This window comes from Mastigoproctus giganteus, chromosome 5 (assembly GCF_048544385.1).
Source record: "Mastigoproctus giganteus isolate SK-2022 chromosome 5, ASM4854438v1, whole genome shotgun sequence".
NCBI lineage: Eukaryota > Metazoa > Arthropoda > Arachnida > Uropygi > Thelyphonidae > Mastigoproctus > Mastigoproctus giganteus.
Genome location: NC_143579.1, coordinates 208,775,294 through 208,795,009, shown reverse-complemented (window position 1 = coordinate 208,795,009; position 19,716 = coordinate 208,775,294). Strand labels below are relative to the sequence as shown.

Genomic DNA, 19,716 nt, shown 5'->3' with positions numbered 1-19,716 from the left:
CTTTAACATGTTCTTTTATACATGCACTGTCCCTTTAAATAGTATTGACTGTTGAAGCAGCGAGACCCAATTCCGTGCAACAGATGACAGACTTTGTCCTGCTTCGTACTTTTTAATTAATCATCTTCATTTCTAAATCAATTTTGTTTCAGTTTCCTAGCACTGCCAGCACTTGCACTTTCCATTCGTCCCTTTCCCTTCACCATTGCAATAAATAAATAGGAATGAAGAGAAGATTCTGAAAATTTATTTGTTTTTTTATGTGATTGAAGATTTCAGTGAAGGGGAACTGATTTCACCATAATACCGTAACGTAAAAACCCACAGAATTCCAGTTATTGTATTATTGCAAATGCAATAAGATTGAGTTTACTACCAGATTATAACAGATTCGTTAACAAAAAAAGTCCAATGAACCCGAAAGTGCAAATTGTTTTTATTGTAGGTAGTGACCTCCAAAAATGTGTTTTGGAAAAATCTCACAAAGGCATTCAAAATTGATTCTTATAATGGAACATATAATAACAATGAAAAGGCAGTGCAATTTCCATTATAAAAATGACCTTTTGGAGAGATAAATAGCTTAGTTTTATAGTGAAAATTTCAACTTCCAAGGTCTTGGAATGAATTAAAAAAAAAAACAATGTGTTATTGGGTTCACATTACAATATTTTCACGATACTTCCATTTATTCCTATTAGATGCAAAATACGTATCCACGATTTTTGCACCGGCTGGCAAAAACTTACGTAAAGTCGCATTTCCGTAAGTCGAGTATTACGTAAGCCAGGGAGTGGCTGTACCTGCTCTACAACATCATCAGCTTTTGCCCCTGGCAGACATACCCTGGTCCTATTCCACCTATCCTTTTTGCATAATATATTCCCCTTTTTTCTGACAATAGGGTCACCAACAATATGTATTAATGACTGTGTTTTTCAACCAAAATAAACAGGCTTATCACAAATTGCCATTATCTCAACTGCTCTTACCTCATTTTGTATGACTTCTTTTACTGTATAATTATTTTGCAGAGTAACATGCAGCTGTTGACCTAAAGAAAAAAAAAAAAAAAAGAAAAAAAGAATAGGAACCACCATTCAGTTATAACCCCTTACTGCAAAATATGAATATATAAAAGAGAAAAGAGAAAGACATTAAAATATTTCAAAAATTAAAAATGGAAAAAAATTTGTACACAACTTTTTACTAGTTACCTAAATAATGTAGTTGTTCATATCTACCTATTTTACCTACACACAAGTAAAACTAACAGTTGGAAAAGTAATCTTTTCCAACCCTCTCTCCATGTCCCATCCCTAAATCTGTATTTTGCTGATTTAGACGTGCTCTGGAAATTGTCTCTCCATCCAGTGGAGCAACCAGAAATTTTTTATGGAAGTGTAACAGAAAGTATTCACATAAAAAAATAATAATAATTTTCATATGTCGTTGTTTTTCACATTTAAATATTTTGTACCATTTCATTCATTTTAATTTATTCTAGCTTATTCTATTAGTAATTCAGCACCTACATATCACTTTCTTCTGGTTTCTTTCCATCCAGTTTTGTGTTCCATATTCAATATACAGTGGACCCCACATTACGATTGGTTCACTGTATGATCAAATCACTTTACAACGGACTCTTCATAATAAAATACCATTATTGTAGTTAGTTTAGTCTCTCTATTTGTGATATTTCACATAATCTGAAACTGGCACCTTAAGAGGGGGGTGCCGTTAAATTCTTATATAATTAGATCTAAATTTTAAAATTGATTTATTATTTTTAATTGGATTTTCTCAATTATTTGGAGATTTTCTGCTACAATTTTTAGTCTTATTACCTATTCTTCTCCCTCCCTGTTTATTAATCTATGTTTAACTTATTATTTTTGCTCTACAGTTTTGCCATGCTATTGGCATTAGTTTTGATTTAATATCAGTTATATATATATATATATATATACATAAAATATTTATATTTGTATTTTATATATATATATAAAAAATATAAAATTAAGATAATAATATAGAAAGTAATTCAAACAGACAATACCAAACTGGATTTAAAGAAATGCAAGGGATATAAAAAAAAATAATAAATAATAATATATATATATATATATATATATATATACACATAAAACTTATCGTTGTCCACCCACAATCTAGATGACTTCAACTGAGGCCAACCACCCAGACTGAAGGCAAAAAATGACAAGGAGTTCTCTGTTTCTGTAATGATCAATATCTGCTAAGATATATAAAATATAAAAAATCCAGAGATTAAGTAATTTGAATCTAAACCAATTAAAGGTAGTTAAAAATTTTTGTATCACAAGGAAGATATTATAAATGTAAGCATATATTGAACATCGTTGACCCGACAGAGAACATAATTTAATAATTAAAATAAGAATAAATGTAAAGTATAAGGCATATCTACTGTATCCAGGACATAATGTAACAACTAGTCGTTATGAAATAATAATCCCTCTAGTGAGTATATATGTGGTGATCCCTATGTGATGGATATGGTAAAAATAAATAAATAATTATTAATTAATTAAAGTTATCAGTCTGGAGCAGAAGTCGAGAACAATATATTGATTGACAAGTAGGTGTGGTAAAAGATGTGCTAATGCTGCGCCCATACCACCATCTATATTATTTTATTTATTTGTCTATATAAGCAACTTACTGATTATTCAAACAAATAAATTTGTCTATATATATATATATATATATTTGTCTATATATATATTTTGGATATACATAGAACTATTAACTTACGTAACGACTTGCTACCTATTAATAACTTACATATTAACATCAGATTTAGATATACTAAACCATTTGGTCTTAAAGCATGTAACTATAAAATAATAGCTACAAACCTTCACAATATTAATATTGGACAGGATATATGTGTTTGCCACAAGACTTCATTTCTTAGATACGTAGATCCTAACCATAACCACATTATAACCGGCAATTTAGATATAATCCCATATCCCGAGCTTAGAGATATTTTATCACCCGGTTCTAAGTTTCGACCTAATCTACCTATTAATAAATCAACTTTTAAAAAACTGTTATATCTAGATTTATTAAAATACTGCATAAGATCAGCATACAAATATAACATACCGGTTGAGGCATACCACATGTGGCATTTCACAATGCTAAATATCATATTTAACAAATATAATCAATTGAAATTAATACTGGATAATCTAAATAATACAAAATTAATAAATAAGCAGCTCAAAGAAATACACAAACATTTTGTAATTACTCCGGTTGACAAAGCTGCTTGCAATTGTGCAATTATATGCAAGTCATATTACATAGAAATTATTAAAAATGAACTGCAGTCCAGTAGCACATACAAATACATAGCATCTTCCCCTAATGTAATAATCAAAAAACTAATAGCATTGCATAAAAAATTAAAGTTAAAGGTACAATAACCTAAAATATCCGTTTATATATGGTATACCTAAATTTCATAAATCACCTATTGCATTTAGATTCATAACATCGTGTAGAGATAGTTATGCTAAAATTCCAGGTAAAACGTTAGAAAAGTTACTTAAAACTATATTAAATAATGTAAATAAAACTATTATAATAAATAACAACTTACTGATTATAAATTCAATAAAAAATAACTATTCAGCAAATACAAACATTTGACTTTAACCGTTTATTCACTAGTATCAATCTTGACAATTTAAAAAATGTTCTCCAAAAACTATATTTGGAACATAAAAATGCTATAAAGTTTGATTTAACCTACTGGGATACTCTAATAAATTTATGTATTTTTTAAGAATTACGTATATGACGGAACTTCGTTATACTTACAAGTGAATGGCACCTCTATGGGAAGTCCAGCATCCTGCAAACCTCTATCTATATTCTACAGAAAGAACATTCCAAGATAACCTACTTATGTTCAGATACGTAGATGATCTATGTGGGTTTAATTGTTGTCCACATTTCTTTCAGGATAACAGCAAATTATATCCAGAAGAACTTGTATTGGAAAAAACTAACAGTTCTGATACTATAGCAAATTACATGGATCTTCATATAGAAATATTCCATAATAATATAGATGTAAACATATATAATAAAAGAGACGCATTTAATTTCAATGTAGTCGGCCTTACAAAATATATCGAAATCAGTGCATGCTAATATCATTTTATCCCAGTGCCTGAGGATTGCTTCTATTTGCAATAAAAACACAACCTGTTCAGCAAACATAATATCATTGTACAAATTGTACAATAAGTTGATAAATAATAATTTCCCTATCGCTTACCTGAAATACCACTTCAGGAAGGTGATAAATATAATTAATTTCAAAAATTTATTTTCTGAACCCATTGGTTCAATATAATTACCATAATTACAGATTTAGAGCCATGTATATTATGTACATAGGACACATTTTGCTTTCTTGGTGTCTTACGGCTTAGAAAACTTGTGCCCACTGGCCTGCAAATTATAGCGTATCGTTTATTTTATTTTATTTTATCTTATCTTATTTTATAATCACACTGTATATACTTAAGTTCACGCTAAGGTGACATGCAAATTCAGCTCAGGGTCCTACTATAGGAACAGGTTTGCGATCCTGGGTATACCTGAGCTACAACTTATATCTTGTATTGTCTTTAAGCTGTCCTACACTCTTTGTTCTTATTTCTCCGAAATTATTAGGGTAATGAGAGGATGTAGGAGAAACTATTTCTTATTTGTACTACTATATTTTCGCCTTTATGGTGTTCAGGTTCTATTATTCCTACTCTATTAGTTTTTATTCTTCTTACTATCTGCATGTTTCTCTTTGCGTTAACTTAACTTTAATTAATTAATTATTTATTTATTTTTACCATATCCATCACATAGAGGTCACCCACATATATACTCACTAGAGGGACGATGTTCGATATAGGCTTACATTTATAATACCTTCCTTTTGATTCAAAAAATTTTAACTACCTTTAATTGGTTTAGATTCAAATTACTTAATCTCTGGATTTTTTATATCTTAGCAGATACTGATCATTACAGAAACAGAGAACTCCTTGTCGTTTTTTGCCTTCAGTCTGGGTGGTTGGCCCCAGTTGAAGTCATCTAGATTGTGGGTAGACAATGATAAGTTTTATGTATATACAGTGGAACTTCTCTATTACGAATTTCTCTATATTATGAATTTTTATGCAAAACATTGCACCTTGAAACAAAATTACACGTAAAATTAACCCCATATAGCGAAGTGTTAGTCTCTCTATAACGAATTTTTTAAAAAATTAGTAAAAGCATTTTTGAAGATTTTCAAGCATTTACTGCTAAACAGCCGCTCACATATATGGCCCCCTTCCCTCCGAATTGCGCATTAGTATCTGGAATTAATCATCCTTTTAGTGAATACTTGTGGCCATTGATGCCCGTAGGACGGTCTTTATTTCATTTTTGTTAGTTATAAAACCAAATGGGTTTCTTAAAAGTGGTCATAAACTTTACAATAAATAGGGTAGATTTGTAAATTGATGTTAGCTCAGGGGAAAACGAAATTCGCTGAGGTAAACCTTTAGCATGCTGCGGCAGCAATACGTATAATGCTACCATAGTCGGATTTTAGTAACGCCTACTGAGTGACATTCGCTTCTCACCTCAACCGTACCATGTGACCTTCCTGTCAATCATTATATGATATGTCTCATCTAAATGGACTTCCAGTAGATGGTTTTCATGAATTTTTTTTATTTCGTTCTTTTAGAACAATTTGTCATCAATCACATAGGCTATATGCTCTTGTTTTTTTTTTTTTTTCCTGAAAAGTAACATACAGCATACATAACCATAAATTTTCTTTCGTGTATATATGAATGAAAGCAGAATAAAAGAAATTCACAAAGTCGTATATTTCTTCAAAGTGATTGATAGGAAAGGTCACATGATGCTGTTGAATTGGCAAGTGAACGTCATTGAGTAGGCGGTACTAACAATTCACTATATGGCCAGCGCACTAAGTTTGCGGTGTGTGTATCGGCAAGAGCTGCAGTCGAGTCATTTTTACAATGGCAGAAACAATGTCAAAGAGAAAGTGTTTAAATATTAATGATAAAGTAAAGATTCTTCATGATATTGACCAGAGTTTTAAGAAAAAATATGTTGCGGAGAAATATGGCATACCTGCAAGCAGCTTATCTACGATTTTAAAAAATCGAGAATCAATTTTAAATGCAACTGAAAGAGGAGCAGACAAGAAGCGAATTAAGTTGTGTATATACAAAGATGTTGATAAAGCTGTTCTAAAATGGGTGCAAATGATACGTGAAAAGAATATACCAATATCGGGTCCAATAATTAAGCGACAAGCTCTGAAATTTGCACAGTCCCTTGGACATACAGAATTTAATGCGAGCACTGGGTGGCTAGATAAATTTAAGAAGTGCCACAGAATTGTGGAAAAGGTTATTTGTGGAGAAAGTATTAATATAAGCAAAGAAGATTGCAACAGTTGGAGGAACAATACCTTAAAGAAGATTTTGGAAGAATATGAATCTAAGGATGTTTTTAAAGCTGACGAAATGGGTTTATTCTTTAAATGTTTACCGAATAGAACACTTGCTTTTAAGAATGATTCCCAACTAGCACGGTGATTCTTTCACTGTGCTAGTTGGGAATCATCATTATTTGCCCCAACTAGCACAGAAAGAATCACTGTGTGAAAATCAGATGTTTTAGAGGCACAAAATCTTTGGAAGTTGACTACACCTTTAATAAAAAAGCATGGATGACAAGTGATATCTTTGAAGACTGGATATTAAAACAAGACAGGCGTATAACAAAAGAAAAAAGGAAAATCGTGTTGGTAACTGACAACTGTCCAGCACATCCTGCCAGTATTTCTGCCAAACTTAAAAGTGTCAAGGTGTTGTTTTTACCACCAAACGTAACGTCAAAACTCCAGCCAATGGACCAAGACATTATTAAAAATTTTGAATTTCATTATCGAAAGAGAATAATAATGAAGATTGTCAATGCGTTATCAGAAAATAGAAACTTGGAGGTTACAATTAACCTTAGAGATTGCATCTCTGAACTGGCAAAAGTTTGGACAAACAATGTCACTGAATACACTATTCAAAATTGTTTTTCGAAAGCATGATTTGCATTGAATACAGAAGTCGAACAACAACTGGACAAACAAGATGAATTGCCCCTTTCACAACTGAAAAACTTTTGGACATTATTAGAATCATCCGGAAACATCGAAAATGAAATAACACTGGATAGTTATGTTTATGTAGATCAAGATCTGACTACAACAGTACATCCAAATGAAGATGAAATACTGCTGAACAGTGTTGGACGCGACCATGATCACAAAGAAATTAACGATGACGCTGAAGACGCATCAGAACAACCCATAGAAAAGCCAACTCGCGACGAAATGATTAACGCTTTTAAAACGGTTCGTATGGGTCTACAGTTTTGTGAAAATGTTCCTGATAATGTTTTTAATGCTCTGAACAAATGTGAGGTTTTCTTTGAGAATCAGACATTTTTTAATTGTACTATGCAAACGAAAATTACAGATTTTTTTTAATTTGTAATACTTACTGGCGAAAATTGTGTAAATGTAATTTAAATAAGTGTTTTTGAAATAAAATACATTAAAAATAAATGTAGATTCATTTTCATTTTCTAATTAAATAACAATTTTTAATAAAAAAGATGTTCTCTGTATAACGAAATTTCTCTCTAACGAATTTTTTTCGCTGGATTTATCGAATTCATTATAGGGAAGTTCGACTGTATATATATTTTTATATCCCTTGCATTTCTTTAAATCCAGCTTGGTATTGTCTGCTTGATTACCTTCTATATTATTATCTTCAATATTATACAAAATATTTTATACACATTATGGTCGTAATGCATAATTGCTCTAGCAACTGCATTGGCCCATAAGTATTAGTTACAGCTTGTTACAATTTATTAACTTTCTTTCCATATTACTCATATAAATATATATATATATATATATATATTGTGAATAGCTATTGAAGCGTTGATTGACGTTATGATGCGTGTTGTATCCGCACGAGTGACTTTAGAAATAAAAATACAGTAATAAAAAATTAATATTCAGTTAATGAACAATTTATGCACTAGTCCACCCATGATGCTAAAGAAAAAAGGTCAGGCTACCCCCTCCACTTCGGAAGGGGTTCAAACTCCCATAGGATTCAAGTGGAGGTAACCTGACCTATTTTCACCATTATGGAAAGTGTTCATTAGGGCGTGTGCGATTAGGGCAAGTTACCATTGAGGCAAGTGACCATTAGTGCTTCTGAGATTAGGGCAAGTGATACTAAACTGATGCTATCATCTGTTGTGTTCACGCACTAATCAGCACATCGTTTACCACACCTACCTGTCAATTAATATATTGTTCTCGACTTCTGCTCCAGACTGATAACACCTACCGAGTGAGCAACACTAGAGTGCGGTATTGGGAAAATAACTTTCTGCGTAAGTTAGCCAATGTTTCCCGTGGTTCTCGTGTTGGCTTTCTCTATCTTCATCAAAATATCAAGTGAAAATAAATGAGAGAAACCAATAATAATAATAATAATAATAAAGAAAGTTTTATCGTATTTTTTAGAAGTTTCAAGGATACCCAGATTGAAACAGATATGCTTGCGTAGTGTCTTGCAGACGCATATACGAACATCTGTATATTTATCAACTGTTCACATTTAGCTCACAAAAACCAAAGCTCTATGGCAAGATTAAGCAGTTGGCAGCGAAATGTCACAGATACTACGTGGGAATGTGAACTGCCTACAAGAAGGATGCTTTTGCCCACCTGGTGTCTGTTAAATGCCAAACAAAAAATTAATGTCTTGTAATTCACAGTGCAGCAAAATTAAAACAGAAAATACTGCAAAACCAGCTGGAGGATAATGGTGGACAAAAGTACACAGGAGGATTTAATTTCGTTTTATTTACAAATTTAAGAAAAATACAAAAATTTTAAAATGTGACATCTGTCAGACATCATACTAGCAGCAAAAGGTTCAAGTTTTTATAAAAAAATAATAACATCTCAGGAAGATACCATAAACAGTGTCTTTACAATTTTGCAGTATTTTTCTCTAACAACAAACAGAACAAATAACAGATTAACCTGAAAGGACTAGCTGTGGTTCTGAAGTAACATACATGGCTGGCTGTTTGTTGTTTGTTATTTGGTTTTTAGGAGCATTAGCAACTAAGGCCATATTGCTCCGGGATATGCGGTGGTCATTCCCTGACCTTTCCGCATCCTCCATATTTGGTGGTGACGGGCTCGAACCCCGGTCTCATCAAGAAGTGTGTGTTACGCACTACTGCTCCTTCCCACCTGGCTACGGACATGGCTGGCAGTTACAATATAAAAACGGGGACTCTTCTAGTCCCTTTGGAGCTGTAGTCAAGTATAAACAGAAATTTTTACTTAAGATGTCGGAGACTGAACTACTCTCTCTCTCTATCTCTCTGTGTGTGTGTGTGTGTGTGTGTGTGTGTGTGTGTGTGTGTGTGTGTGTGTGTGTGTGTGTGTGTGTGTGTGTGTGTGTGTGTGTCAAAAACACTGAAGAATAAGTACTATCCCTATACACTTGCTGACAGGTTAATATGCCTATTTTAGAAGTGAGCTTCGTTATCCTGAGCTAGCCAAATATGATTACGGGTGACCTCTACTTAATGCTGATAATTTGTTCCGGGAAAAATAGAGCTAAGTGAATCAGTGCTAAGCAAGCATTGTATTCCCATAAGGAATACAATGCTTGCTTAGTAAGTATATGTATTTGTGAGTTGTGGTCTATGCCATAGGATATTTCCAAATCATCAATAAATGGTAGTGAAAAGACGTACAAATGTCATTCAAATATTTACTATTCAAAAATTTGTACATAAATAAAATATTCTATATTACACACGTATATAATTATATGATAAGTAACTACATTACGTATCAAAATTAAACTTAAAATGCCAATTAAAATCAAGAATTTATTAATCTGATGGCCCAGGGCTGTCGAGTTTTTGTATCTTTGTACTGAAAAATGTGTAGATTTTGGGTTGTATTTTGTCCCTCTTCCTCTTGTAGTACAAAATCATGTAGGAATTCATTTCTTTCTTCAAAGTTCTTATTACCCTGGAACTTTGTTCCATGTCAGGGTCATTCTCCCGGAAATAATCGCACATTTTTTCAAAGTGTTTGAAAGCTTCACTAAGTACTTTTGCAGTCAGCAACTTTATTGGTTCTTCATCTGTAGGATCTTGATCATCTTCTCCCTCAATTGCACACTCTTGTTCTTTTGTCATTTCCATGAGTTCTTCATTAGAGAAGCCTTTCCTGTCATTGTCAATCTTCTCTTGTACGTCGTCATCGTCAATTTCATCCAATCCTGCATCTTTTCTGACTCAACAATTTCCGCTTCATTCTCAACCAAATCATCAGGTTCTTGGGAATGCTTTATACAATCCTTCCAAATTTTCCTCCATATTCATGGTTTTCTGAGTCATTTCATCCCAGGCACTTGAAATGTTATAAGATTTCCAAAACTCCTTTAGGCTCAGTACATTTTCACCAGTGTCGATGGCTTTAATAGTTTGGGAAAAGGTGTTCCTTATGCAGTAAGCTTTAAATGTGGCAATAACACCTTGGTTCATTGGTTGGATCAGAGATTTAGTGTTTGGAAGTATGTAAAAAATTTTATGATTGTTCAAGTCTTCTAAGCTCTCTTTGCTTGGATGTCCTGGCATGTTGTTCATGATCAGAATTGCTTTGTAATCAGATTATTTTTCACACAATATCTTTCCACTGCAAGACAGAAGAATTCAGAGTACTAATCAACGAAAAGAGGCCTAGTTACCCAAGCTTTTTTATTAGCCTTCCAAATTATGGGTAGGTTTGGTTTAGTGAAACCTAATGATTTCCATTTAAATATAATTTAATTGATGAACAATGAAAATTAATAAAATTAATAAATTTAATTGATTAATTGACAATACTACACTACGCTAATAGATTCCTAATTGCAGTGATATATATTATGCCATCAGTTTTTATTCTATACTTTGTATTATCAAGTTCAAGATATACATTATGCCATACCGTTACACTGCAGTGTTAAATTAATAAATAAATTTAATTAATAAATAAATTAAACTAAAAAATAAAATTCCTTAGTTAAACATAAAAAGATATATGCTCAACAAGTGATCAGAACCTACCTTCGAACTATTTGTTTATAACAATTAAAACCCTACTATCCACTGTACTTGTTATGTGATACGATATTCGCGCCAAAACACTGATACAATAGCAGAATGAATAGTAAGTCATAACTTACAAAATCGCTAGCTAAATTTAAAAATAAGCTAATGTACATGACTAAGACTATTTAAACTATTTGTAAAACACAATATAATAGGTTAATTAATCAAAAAGATGGTAAAAATTTACAAAAAAAACTTATCGTTCCCACAAGCTCAAAATTCTGCATCCTGGCATTTATAATCTCGTGTACCCCGTATGTATGCTTCAACTGATGTTTCCTTGAGACAAACAAAATTTGAGAGCATCACACTGTTCCTCGCATATCACGTCCGTTGTTACATAGGTGAAACTGAACAGGCATGAACTTGACTGACTGACTGACTGTCAAGGTCACACTGTGTGCATAAGTCAACTGCGCAGTTGCTAAGTGATGCAGCTTGGTTTGGTCTTAAATTCTGCAGCTCAGCTATAAATAGCAAGCAGTGTGGTTATTCATGAAAATTATGATTATTCTTTATTGAACAGCCCTCACATTTTATTATTATAATATTTTTAATAGCTGTATCCTCTTGGATCAATCAAAATTTGTTGCCATAACGATGCAGTATCAGTCACAACAAGAAAGTCTGTATGTAAACATTTATGATGGAAATTAATTAAAAGGTCACATATCAGTTTGGAATTTTTTTAAATGCCCAAAGGGATGATATGCTGCATAGAAGAACTGAAGTTGAAAGTTCCTCTTATGCAGATGATAAAACTGGATGTCACTTTGCTGTTTCCAAGTGTAGTGGGTTGCAAAATTTGTTGTGAAACAGGGTCATGACACATGATGAAAGTGAACCATTTATGACAAAAGGAACTTTCCCCATAATCCCTATTAGAAGTTACAATAAGTCATCAAGGAAAGGCTGCAGATGGGGTAGGAGAATGAGCAGAATGGCAGATAAAATTAAGTAATTTATACATTTGTTAAATGTAGTTATTCTTACATTAAATAAAAAGATGGCATTTATCAAATAAGTACAGCAGCCATTAAAATTTCAGCATCATATAATTGAATTGAAAAAGAAAAAAAAAAAAAAAAAAAAGATTTTGTCAACCCATTCGGATTTTAGGTTTTTCCAGGTTTCAGGATTCAAAATATAGGGTCCCACAGTGTAATTCCAAAATACATGATTATAACAATTCTGGAATGCAAGGCATTCCAGAATTGTGGATAATAAATAAATAATGTTATAGCCAGACAGATATCGCAGTTATCATGGATGAAAACTGAAATGTCAGTTTTGTGCTGACTCAGATGGCACTGCCTCTAAGTCAGCAAATGCCTAGATAACCGCAGGAGAGGAGAGACACATAAGAATTTAGTAATGTCAATTCCCAAATTTCCTAGAACAAACAATCTCTTAATTCATTTCTTTTCGTAACTTGTTTCTAACAACTGCACATATATTGAAGGTGAAATATAATTGGCCCACAAATATCAGATAGTTTAGTTCCCTACTAAGTGATATCTTCTGTGTCCCAGAGGTATAGAATGAACCCTTCTTTTTCTTCACACAGAAATTAAGAAATCTAATTTTAGCTAATTAGAAGTTCTCTATATAGCACTTGCCTGATGGGAATATGCTTTGAAATGTTTTTATCACGCAACACAGCGGCAGCCCACAAGGCAGAATGCACTGGTCCCAAAGGAACTAGTAGTTGTTGGTGACTATTGTCAGGGAAACGGGAAACACGCTTTGTAAAAAGGATAGGTGGAACAGGACCAGGGTATGTCTGCTAGGGGCAAAGGTTGATGACATTGTAGAGCAGATATCATCTTTTAAGGGCACAAAAGGTGATATAGTTGTACACGTTGGCACTAATGATATTAAGAGTAGGAGACCGGCGGTATTACTTAACAAGTAATACCGCCGGTCACTGTTGAAAAAAAGCAGTGAATTAGGGTTGAATTTGAAAGTGTCTGCAATTCTGCCCAGACACGATAGGAGGGAGTATATGATGAGAGCCCTGTCGATCAATTCAGCCCTGGAAATATGGTTCAAGGGGTAGAATTTTTTTCAGCCTGGTCTGTACTTGTTAACAGGAGAGACTGTTTCTACAGGGATGGGATACACTTAAATAGAAAGGGTGCAAGAATGTTTGCTGATGCTATCGAGGCAGTGTTAGGTGGGTCGGAAAACTGCTAGATTGGGGGGATACAAGGACTAATAGATTAACAGTAGCCACTTGCAGAGGTGAAAGTGATTCTTGAACTGCTTCTATTGGAATGAGCCGCAGCCTGGAAAATAAGATGCAGGATATTTCAGAGACTGCTGGGAATCATTGGGGAACAAGTAAACACATGGGTTGTGTTAGGGTAGCTAAGAAAAAGAACAGGTGCATGTATACTTGCGTGTACACCAGTGCTAGGAGTTTAGTAAATAAATTTGATGAATTGGAGGTATTGCTCAAAACATCAAAGGCAGATATTGTGGGGATTTCAGAGATGTGGTGTCACACAGATATAAGGAATGCAGAACTGGAATTTGGGGAGTACAATGTCTACAGAAAAAATTGACAGGATAGAAAGGGAGGAGGGGTTATGCTATTAGTTAAGAAATACATAAAATCCAAGGAAGTGAAGCCAGTCGACATCGGTGGACAGTGCAGTGTCGAGTCAGTTTGGTGTGACATAAGCATTGGGAGATCAAAATTGAGAGTAGGAGTGTGCTATAGGCCTAATGACTCTGATGAGTATAATAATAAACTGTACAGAGAAATAGAGTGGGCCAGTAAATGAGAGAGTCTTATAATGGGGGATTTTAATTTCCCAGATATTGACTGGAATTTGGGGACTGGTCACTCACACACTAGCAAGGCTTTTGTGGATTTATTGGATGATTGGTTTAGCATTAGCAGAGGCATTTGATGCAAGAAAGCAAGCTTATGCAGCATCAGCCAAAAAAAAAAAAAAAAAAAAAAGAACCCACTTCCACTTCACCCCTCTGTTCGTTCAAAATACCTGTCCAGCTGAGCCTTAAACTTATTTAGGCTATCAACCTCCACCACAAGGGATGGAAGTCTGTTCCACCAACCAACCACCCGCTGGCTAAAGGCAAATTTCCGCACGTCTATCCTACATCTGTCTTTCCTCAATTTGAATTTATGCCCTCTCAGGTGATTTTTCTGAGTTAGAGGAAGAATCCCATCAGCATTGAGCATGCTTAAACTATTCAAGGCTTTATACACCTCTAACAGATCACCTCGCTGGTGCCTAGTCTCCAGACACTGTAATTTGCAAAACTTAAGCCTTTCTTCGTAAGAGCACCCCTTTGTTCCATTCACTAATCTTGTTGCCCTTCTCTGTACTCGTTCCAGCAGCTCTACATCCTTCTTGAAATGAGGCCTCCAGACCTGTATACAGTACTCTAGGTGTGGCCTGACCATTGCCTTATACAATGGAATAATCACCTCCTTATCCCTGCTGGAAAAATTCCTGTATATCATTGACAATACTCCATGAGCTACTCTTGCAGCCCGTCTGCACTGCTCAGAGAACTTCATATCTGCCTGCACAACCACCCCCAAGTCCCTTTCATTCTCTATCACTGTCAGTGTAGTACCACAGAGTTGATACGTTGCTCCGGGGTTGCTGTTTGCCATGTGTAGTACTTTACATTTGTCAATGTTAAACTTCATTTGCCACCTCTCAGCCCATCTGCTCAACCTTTCCAGATCCTGTTGCAGCAGCATAGTGTCAGTAGTGTCCTTTGCAACCCTGCCAACCTTTGTATCGACTGCAAAATTGGACATTAAGCTTGATATACCATCATCAATATCATTTATAAATACAGAAAACAATAATGGACCCAACACTGAGCCCTGAGGGACTCCACTAATAACATCAGTCCACGATGAGCAGTGTCCATTGATTACCACTCTCTGTCTTCTCCCCCTCAACCACCCCTTTATCCATAGCAGCAATTTGCCTCCAATGTCACACTGCTCCAATTTGTGTAGCAGTCTTTCACGTGCAACAGTATCAAAAGCCTTTCTAAGATCCAAGTATATAATATCAAAGTTATTCCCTGCATCCAGTTCTTTTGTGACTGCATCATAGTATCCAATCAAGTTGGTCAGGCAAGACTTCCCCTTAACAAAACCATGCTGTGTCTGAGCTATAACTGAAGTCTTGTCTAAATGATCCTGCAGTGCTTCTTTAACCAGTGCCTCCATTAATTTTCCTGGAACAGAAGTTAAGCTCACAGGTCTATAATTACTTGTATCAGCCCTTGATCCTCCTTTGTGAATTGGGGTCACATTTGCACATTTCCAGTCTATGGGTACCTCCCCTGAGTCCAAGGAAGCTCTCATAATTATGGCTAAGGGTTTGCTTACTTCCTTTGCTGCCTCCTTTAATATAACTGGATAGATCCCATCCACCCCGGGTGCCTTTCTTGTGTTTATCTTCAACAGTTTCTCCTCCACTTTACTCCCAGTTATTTCAAGATTCTGTAGCTTACTGCTAGAGTTGAATACACCTCTGGCATTTCCCTCGCTGAATAACTCCTCATGTGTGAATGTCGATGCAAAATATTCATTTAGTTTGTTAGCTACCTGAGCAGGATCATCAACAGTTGACCCATCGATATCAAGTGGACCAATCTGATTCATCCCCTTCCTTCTAGAGTTTACATAAGTAAAGAACTCTTTGCTGTTTTTCTTTGCATTCCTTGCCAAGGATTTCTCGTAATCTGCCTTCGCCTGCCTAACCTCCTTTGTAACTTGGTTGCATATCAACTTGTATCTATCATAGGCTTCTGTGTCATGTGTTAATTTGCAAGTATACCATGCATTTTTCTTCTCTGCCATATGCCTCATTAGTTCATCTGACATCCATTTTGGCCTAAACCTTGAACAATATTTCTTAGTTGGTATGTAAAGCCTAGTAGCTTCCAAGATAAGTTCTTTGAATGCTTCCCATTTTGAATTTGCTGTTGGTAACATCAACAGTTGGTCCCACTGTATAGAATTTAAATACTGTCTCAGTCCTTCGTAGTCGCCTTTACGGAAGCAATAACCCTTCCCTTTACCCCTAATGGTAGTTACCTCTTTGAGTAAATCCCACTTCAGCACACTGTGATCACTGCCACCTAGTGGTTCATTTATCTGCAGATTCTTAATGCATGAAGAATCACTGCTGTTAATCAAATCAAGAGTATTACTCCCTCTAGTTGCCTCCCGAACATGCTGATGTAGAAAACAATCATCCAATAAATCCACAAAAGCCCTGCTAGTGTGTGAGTAACCAGCCCCCAAATTCCAGTCAATATCTAGGAAATTAAAATCTCCCATTATAAGACTCTCTGATTTACTGGCCCACTCTATTTCCCTGTACAGTTCCTTATTATACTCATCAGAGTCATTAGGCCTATAGCACACTCCTACTCTCAATTTTGATCTCCCAATGTTTATGTCACACCAAACTGACTCAACACTGCACTGTCCAGCGATGTCGACTGGCTTCACTTCCTTGGTTTTTATGTGTTTCTTAACTAATAACATAACCCCTCCCCCCCTTCCTATCCTGTCTATCCTTTCTGTAGACGTTGTACTCCCAAAATTGCAGTTCTGAATCCCTTATATCTGTGTGACACCACGTCTCTGATATCCCAACAATATCTGCCTTCGATGTTTTGAGCAATACCTCAAATTCATCAAATTTATTTACTAAACTCCTAGCATTGGTGTACACGCAAGTATACCTGCACCTGTTTCTATTCTTAGCTACCCTAACACAACCCATGTGTTTACTTGTACCGCAATGGCTCCCAGCAGTCTCTGAAATACCATGCATCTTGTTTTTCAGGCTTCTGCTCATTCTAATAGAAGCAGTGCAAGAATCTCTTTCACCTCTGCCAGTGGCTACTGTCAATCTATTGGTCTTTGTCTCCCCCCAAGCTAGCAGTTTTCCGACCCACCTAACACTGCCTCAAAAAGGTGTGCAGTATCCACTGTACCATATCTTTTTAATTTTGTTTTGATCTATAATTGATCTTTATTTAATTCTATATAAAGAATAAAATTATTATATAGGTATATATTAAAAGGCTGAAAACCACTGTGTTAGGTATTTCTTCTGGCCTAGGGGTGCTGCGAAAAAAAATTACTGGAACACTAAGGGCACCATGAACCAAGAAAGTTTGGTAACCTCTGCTCTAGTGTATCAATTACAATGGCAATCTAATTCTCACCGTTTGCTTTGTTTCTATCCAAATATGCAGTTATGGACTGGTTTTAAAAAAATTAGAATAATTCACAGGAGAAAATTTAACACCCCCTCCCCAAACATGAGATTGGTTATTGGTTAATTATATTTGATCTTTTTAAGAATTCCTCCAGCCCCAGATAGGAAACAAAACCTCAAACTCTCCAAAAAAGTGGAAAACTGAATTGCTTTTTTAATTAATTCATGCTGATAATGAATTAGCATAAGTTAAAAGTTTAGCATCTTTATTAGTAATTGTCAACTTACATAAATTAACCCACTGCGACTCTGCCTGAAATGAAACATATGCTGTGGTATCTGTAAGGTACTTTTAATAGTAGTGGCAAATGATGCAAGAAAGCAAGCTTACACAGAAAAAAAAAAAACTTTCCATTTCACCTATCCACCTCCTCCAATAGTTTATCTTCTTCCTTGAATCTACTCAAGCTATCAACTTCCAAAACAGATAGAAGTTTGTCCAAGCAATCAACCACCTGCTGGCTAAAAGGCAAGCTTCTGCACATCTTTCCTGCAACAATCTTTCCACAATTTGAATTTATGCTCCCTCATGCATGTAGTATGAGCAAGGGGAAGAATCCCATCAGCATTGAACTTGCTCAATCAATTCAAAGTCTTAAATACTTCAATCAGATCACCTTGCAGTTGTCTAGTCTCCAGATGCTGCAATTCGCAGAATAGAAGCCTTTCTTGGTAAGAGCACACCTTTGTTCCCCCTCATCAATGTAGTTGCCATTCTCTGTACCTGTTCCAGAAGCTTTACATCCTTCCTAAAATGAGGCCTCCGGACCTGTATGCAGTACTCAATATGTAGCTTGGGAAAATCAACTCTTTATCCTTGCTAGCAAAATTCTTGTATATCACTGATAAAACCCCATGAGCTGTCTGCACTGCTCGGAGAACTTCATGTCTGACTGTACAATTACCTCCAGGTCTTTTTCATTTTCCACTACCCTGAGTATAGTAACACACAGTTGGTACGTTACTCTGGGATTACTGCTACCCATGTGCTGTACTTTGCATTTGCCAATGTTAAACTTCAGCTGCCATTTCTCAGCCCATTTGCCTAAATTTTCTATATCTTGTAGCAGTAGCATACCATCATTACTGTCATTAACCACCCTGCCAACCTTTGCATCATCTGCAAATTTAGACATTAAGCCTGATATACCTTCATCATTGTCATTATAAACAGAGAAAACAGTAGCACCAAACCCTAGGGAACTTCACTAGTACCATCAGTCCATGAAGAACAGTGTCCATTGATAACTACTGTTTTCTCCCACTCGACCATCCCTTTATCCATAGCCGTAACATGCCCTTAATACCACACTGCTCTTATAAAAAATTAATTTTTAGCCTTTTTAGCGTATTAAAAACTGTGTTCTATTAAATTTCAATTTACTAAACTCATTTACAAAATACTGAATAAAAATTAATGAGAAAAACCAATAATAATAATAATAATAATGATGATGAATGTTTTTAATGTATATTTTTTGTAACTTTTAAATGGTCACTCATTCCCCAGATTGCAACACAGATATTCATGTGATGCCTAGCAGGCACTAGTTTCTGTAAAGCCACTGCAGAAGCAAAAAGTATCTACAGTATGACTAGACAGCTCTCACTGACACCACATAAGTATGGAGTTCAGTTCAAGAAATTCAGATGCTATCACTTGCTTGGCATCTGTTAAACACCAAACAATAAATTGTTTTCTTGTAATTCATAATATACTAAAATAGAAAATACTGTATAATCATTTAGAGAAAAATAGTGGGGAAAGATACACATGAGGATTTGATTATTTCCAAATTAAAAAAAATAATAATAATAAATGTCCTATAACACATCAGCAGCAGAGGTTTAAGTAAACCCTCCTTTTCTAATTATGATGGTTGAAGGGTCAGATTTCAATAAAAAGAACTTGAAACAGTGAACTGTAAGAAATAACTGGAAATACTGCAGTGGATATGGTAGAATTGCTTCAGTTACCTGATCAAGATTTATGCCAACAAAACTATTTATGAAACTGCAACCAACATGTAAAGTGACAGCACAATCTTTCAAAGCT

The 19,716-nt window shown here is 34.8% G+C and overlaps 1 protein-coding gene across 1 annotated transcript in view; it reads right to left on the bottom strand.

The window, feature by feature from the left end:
* LOC150086055 (DNA (cytosine-5)-methyltransferase 3A-like) overlaps positions 1-19,716 on the bottom strand; it is a 233,524-nt gene that overhangs the window by 183,586 nt on the left and 30,222 nt on the right. The window contains exon 3 of the mRNA XM_090373678.1: positions 993-1,054. Within this exon, the coding sequence (XP_090229804.1) occupies positions 993-1,054 (62 nt within the window). The remainder of the gene's footprint in view (positions 1-992; positions 1,055-19,716) is intronic.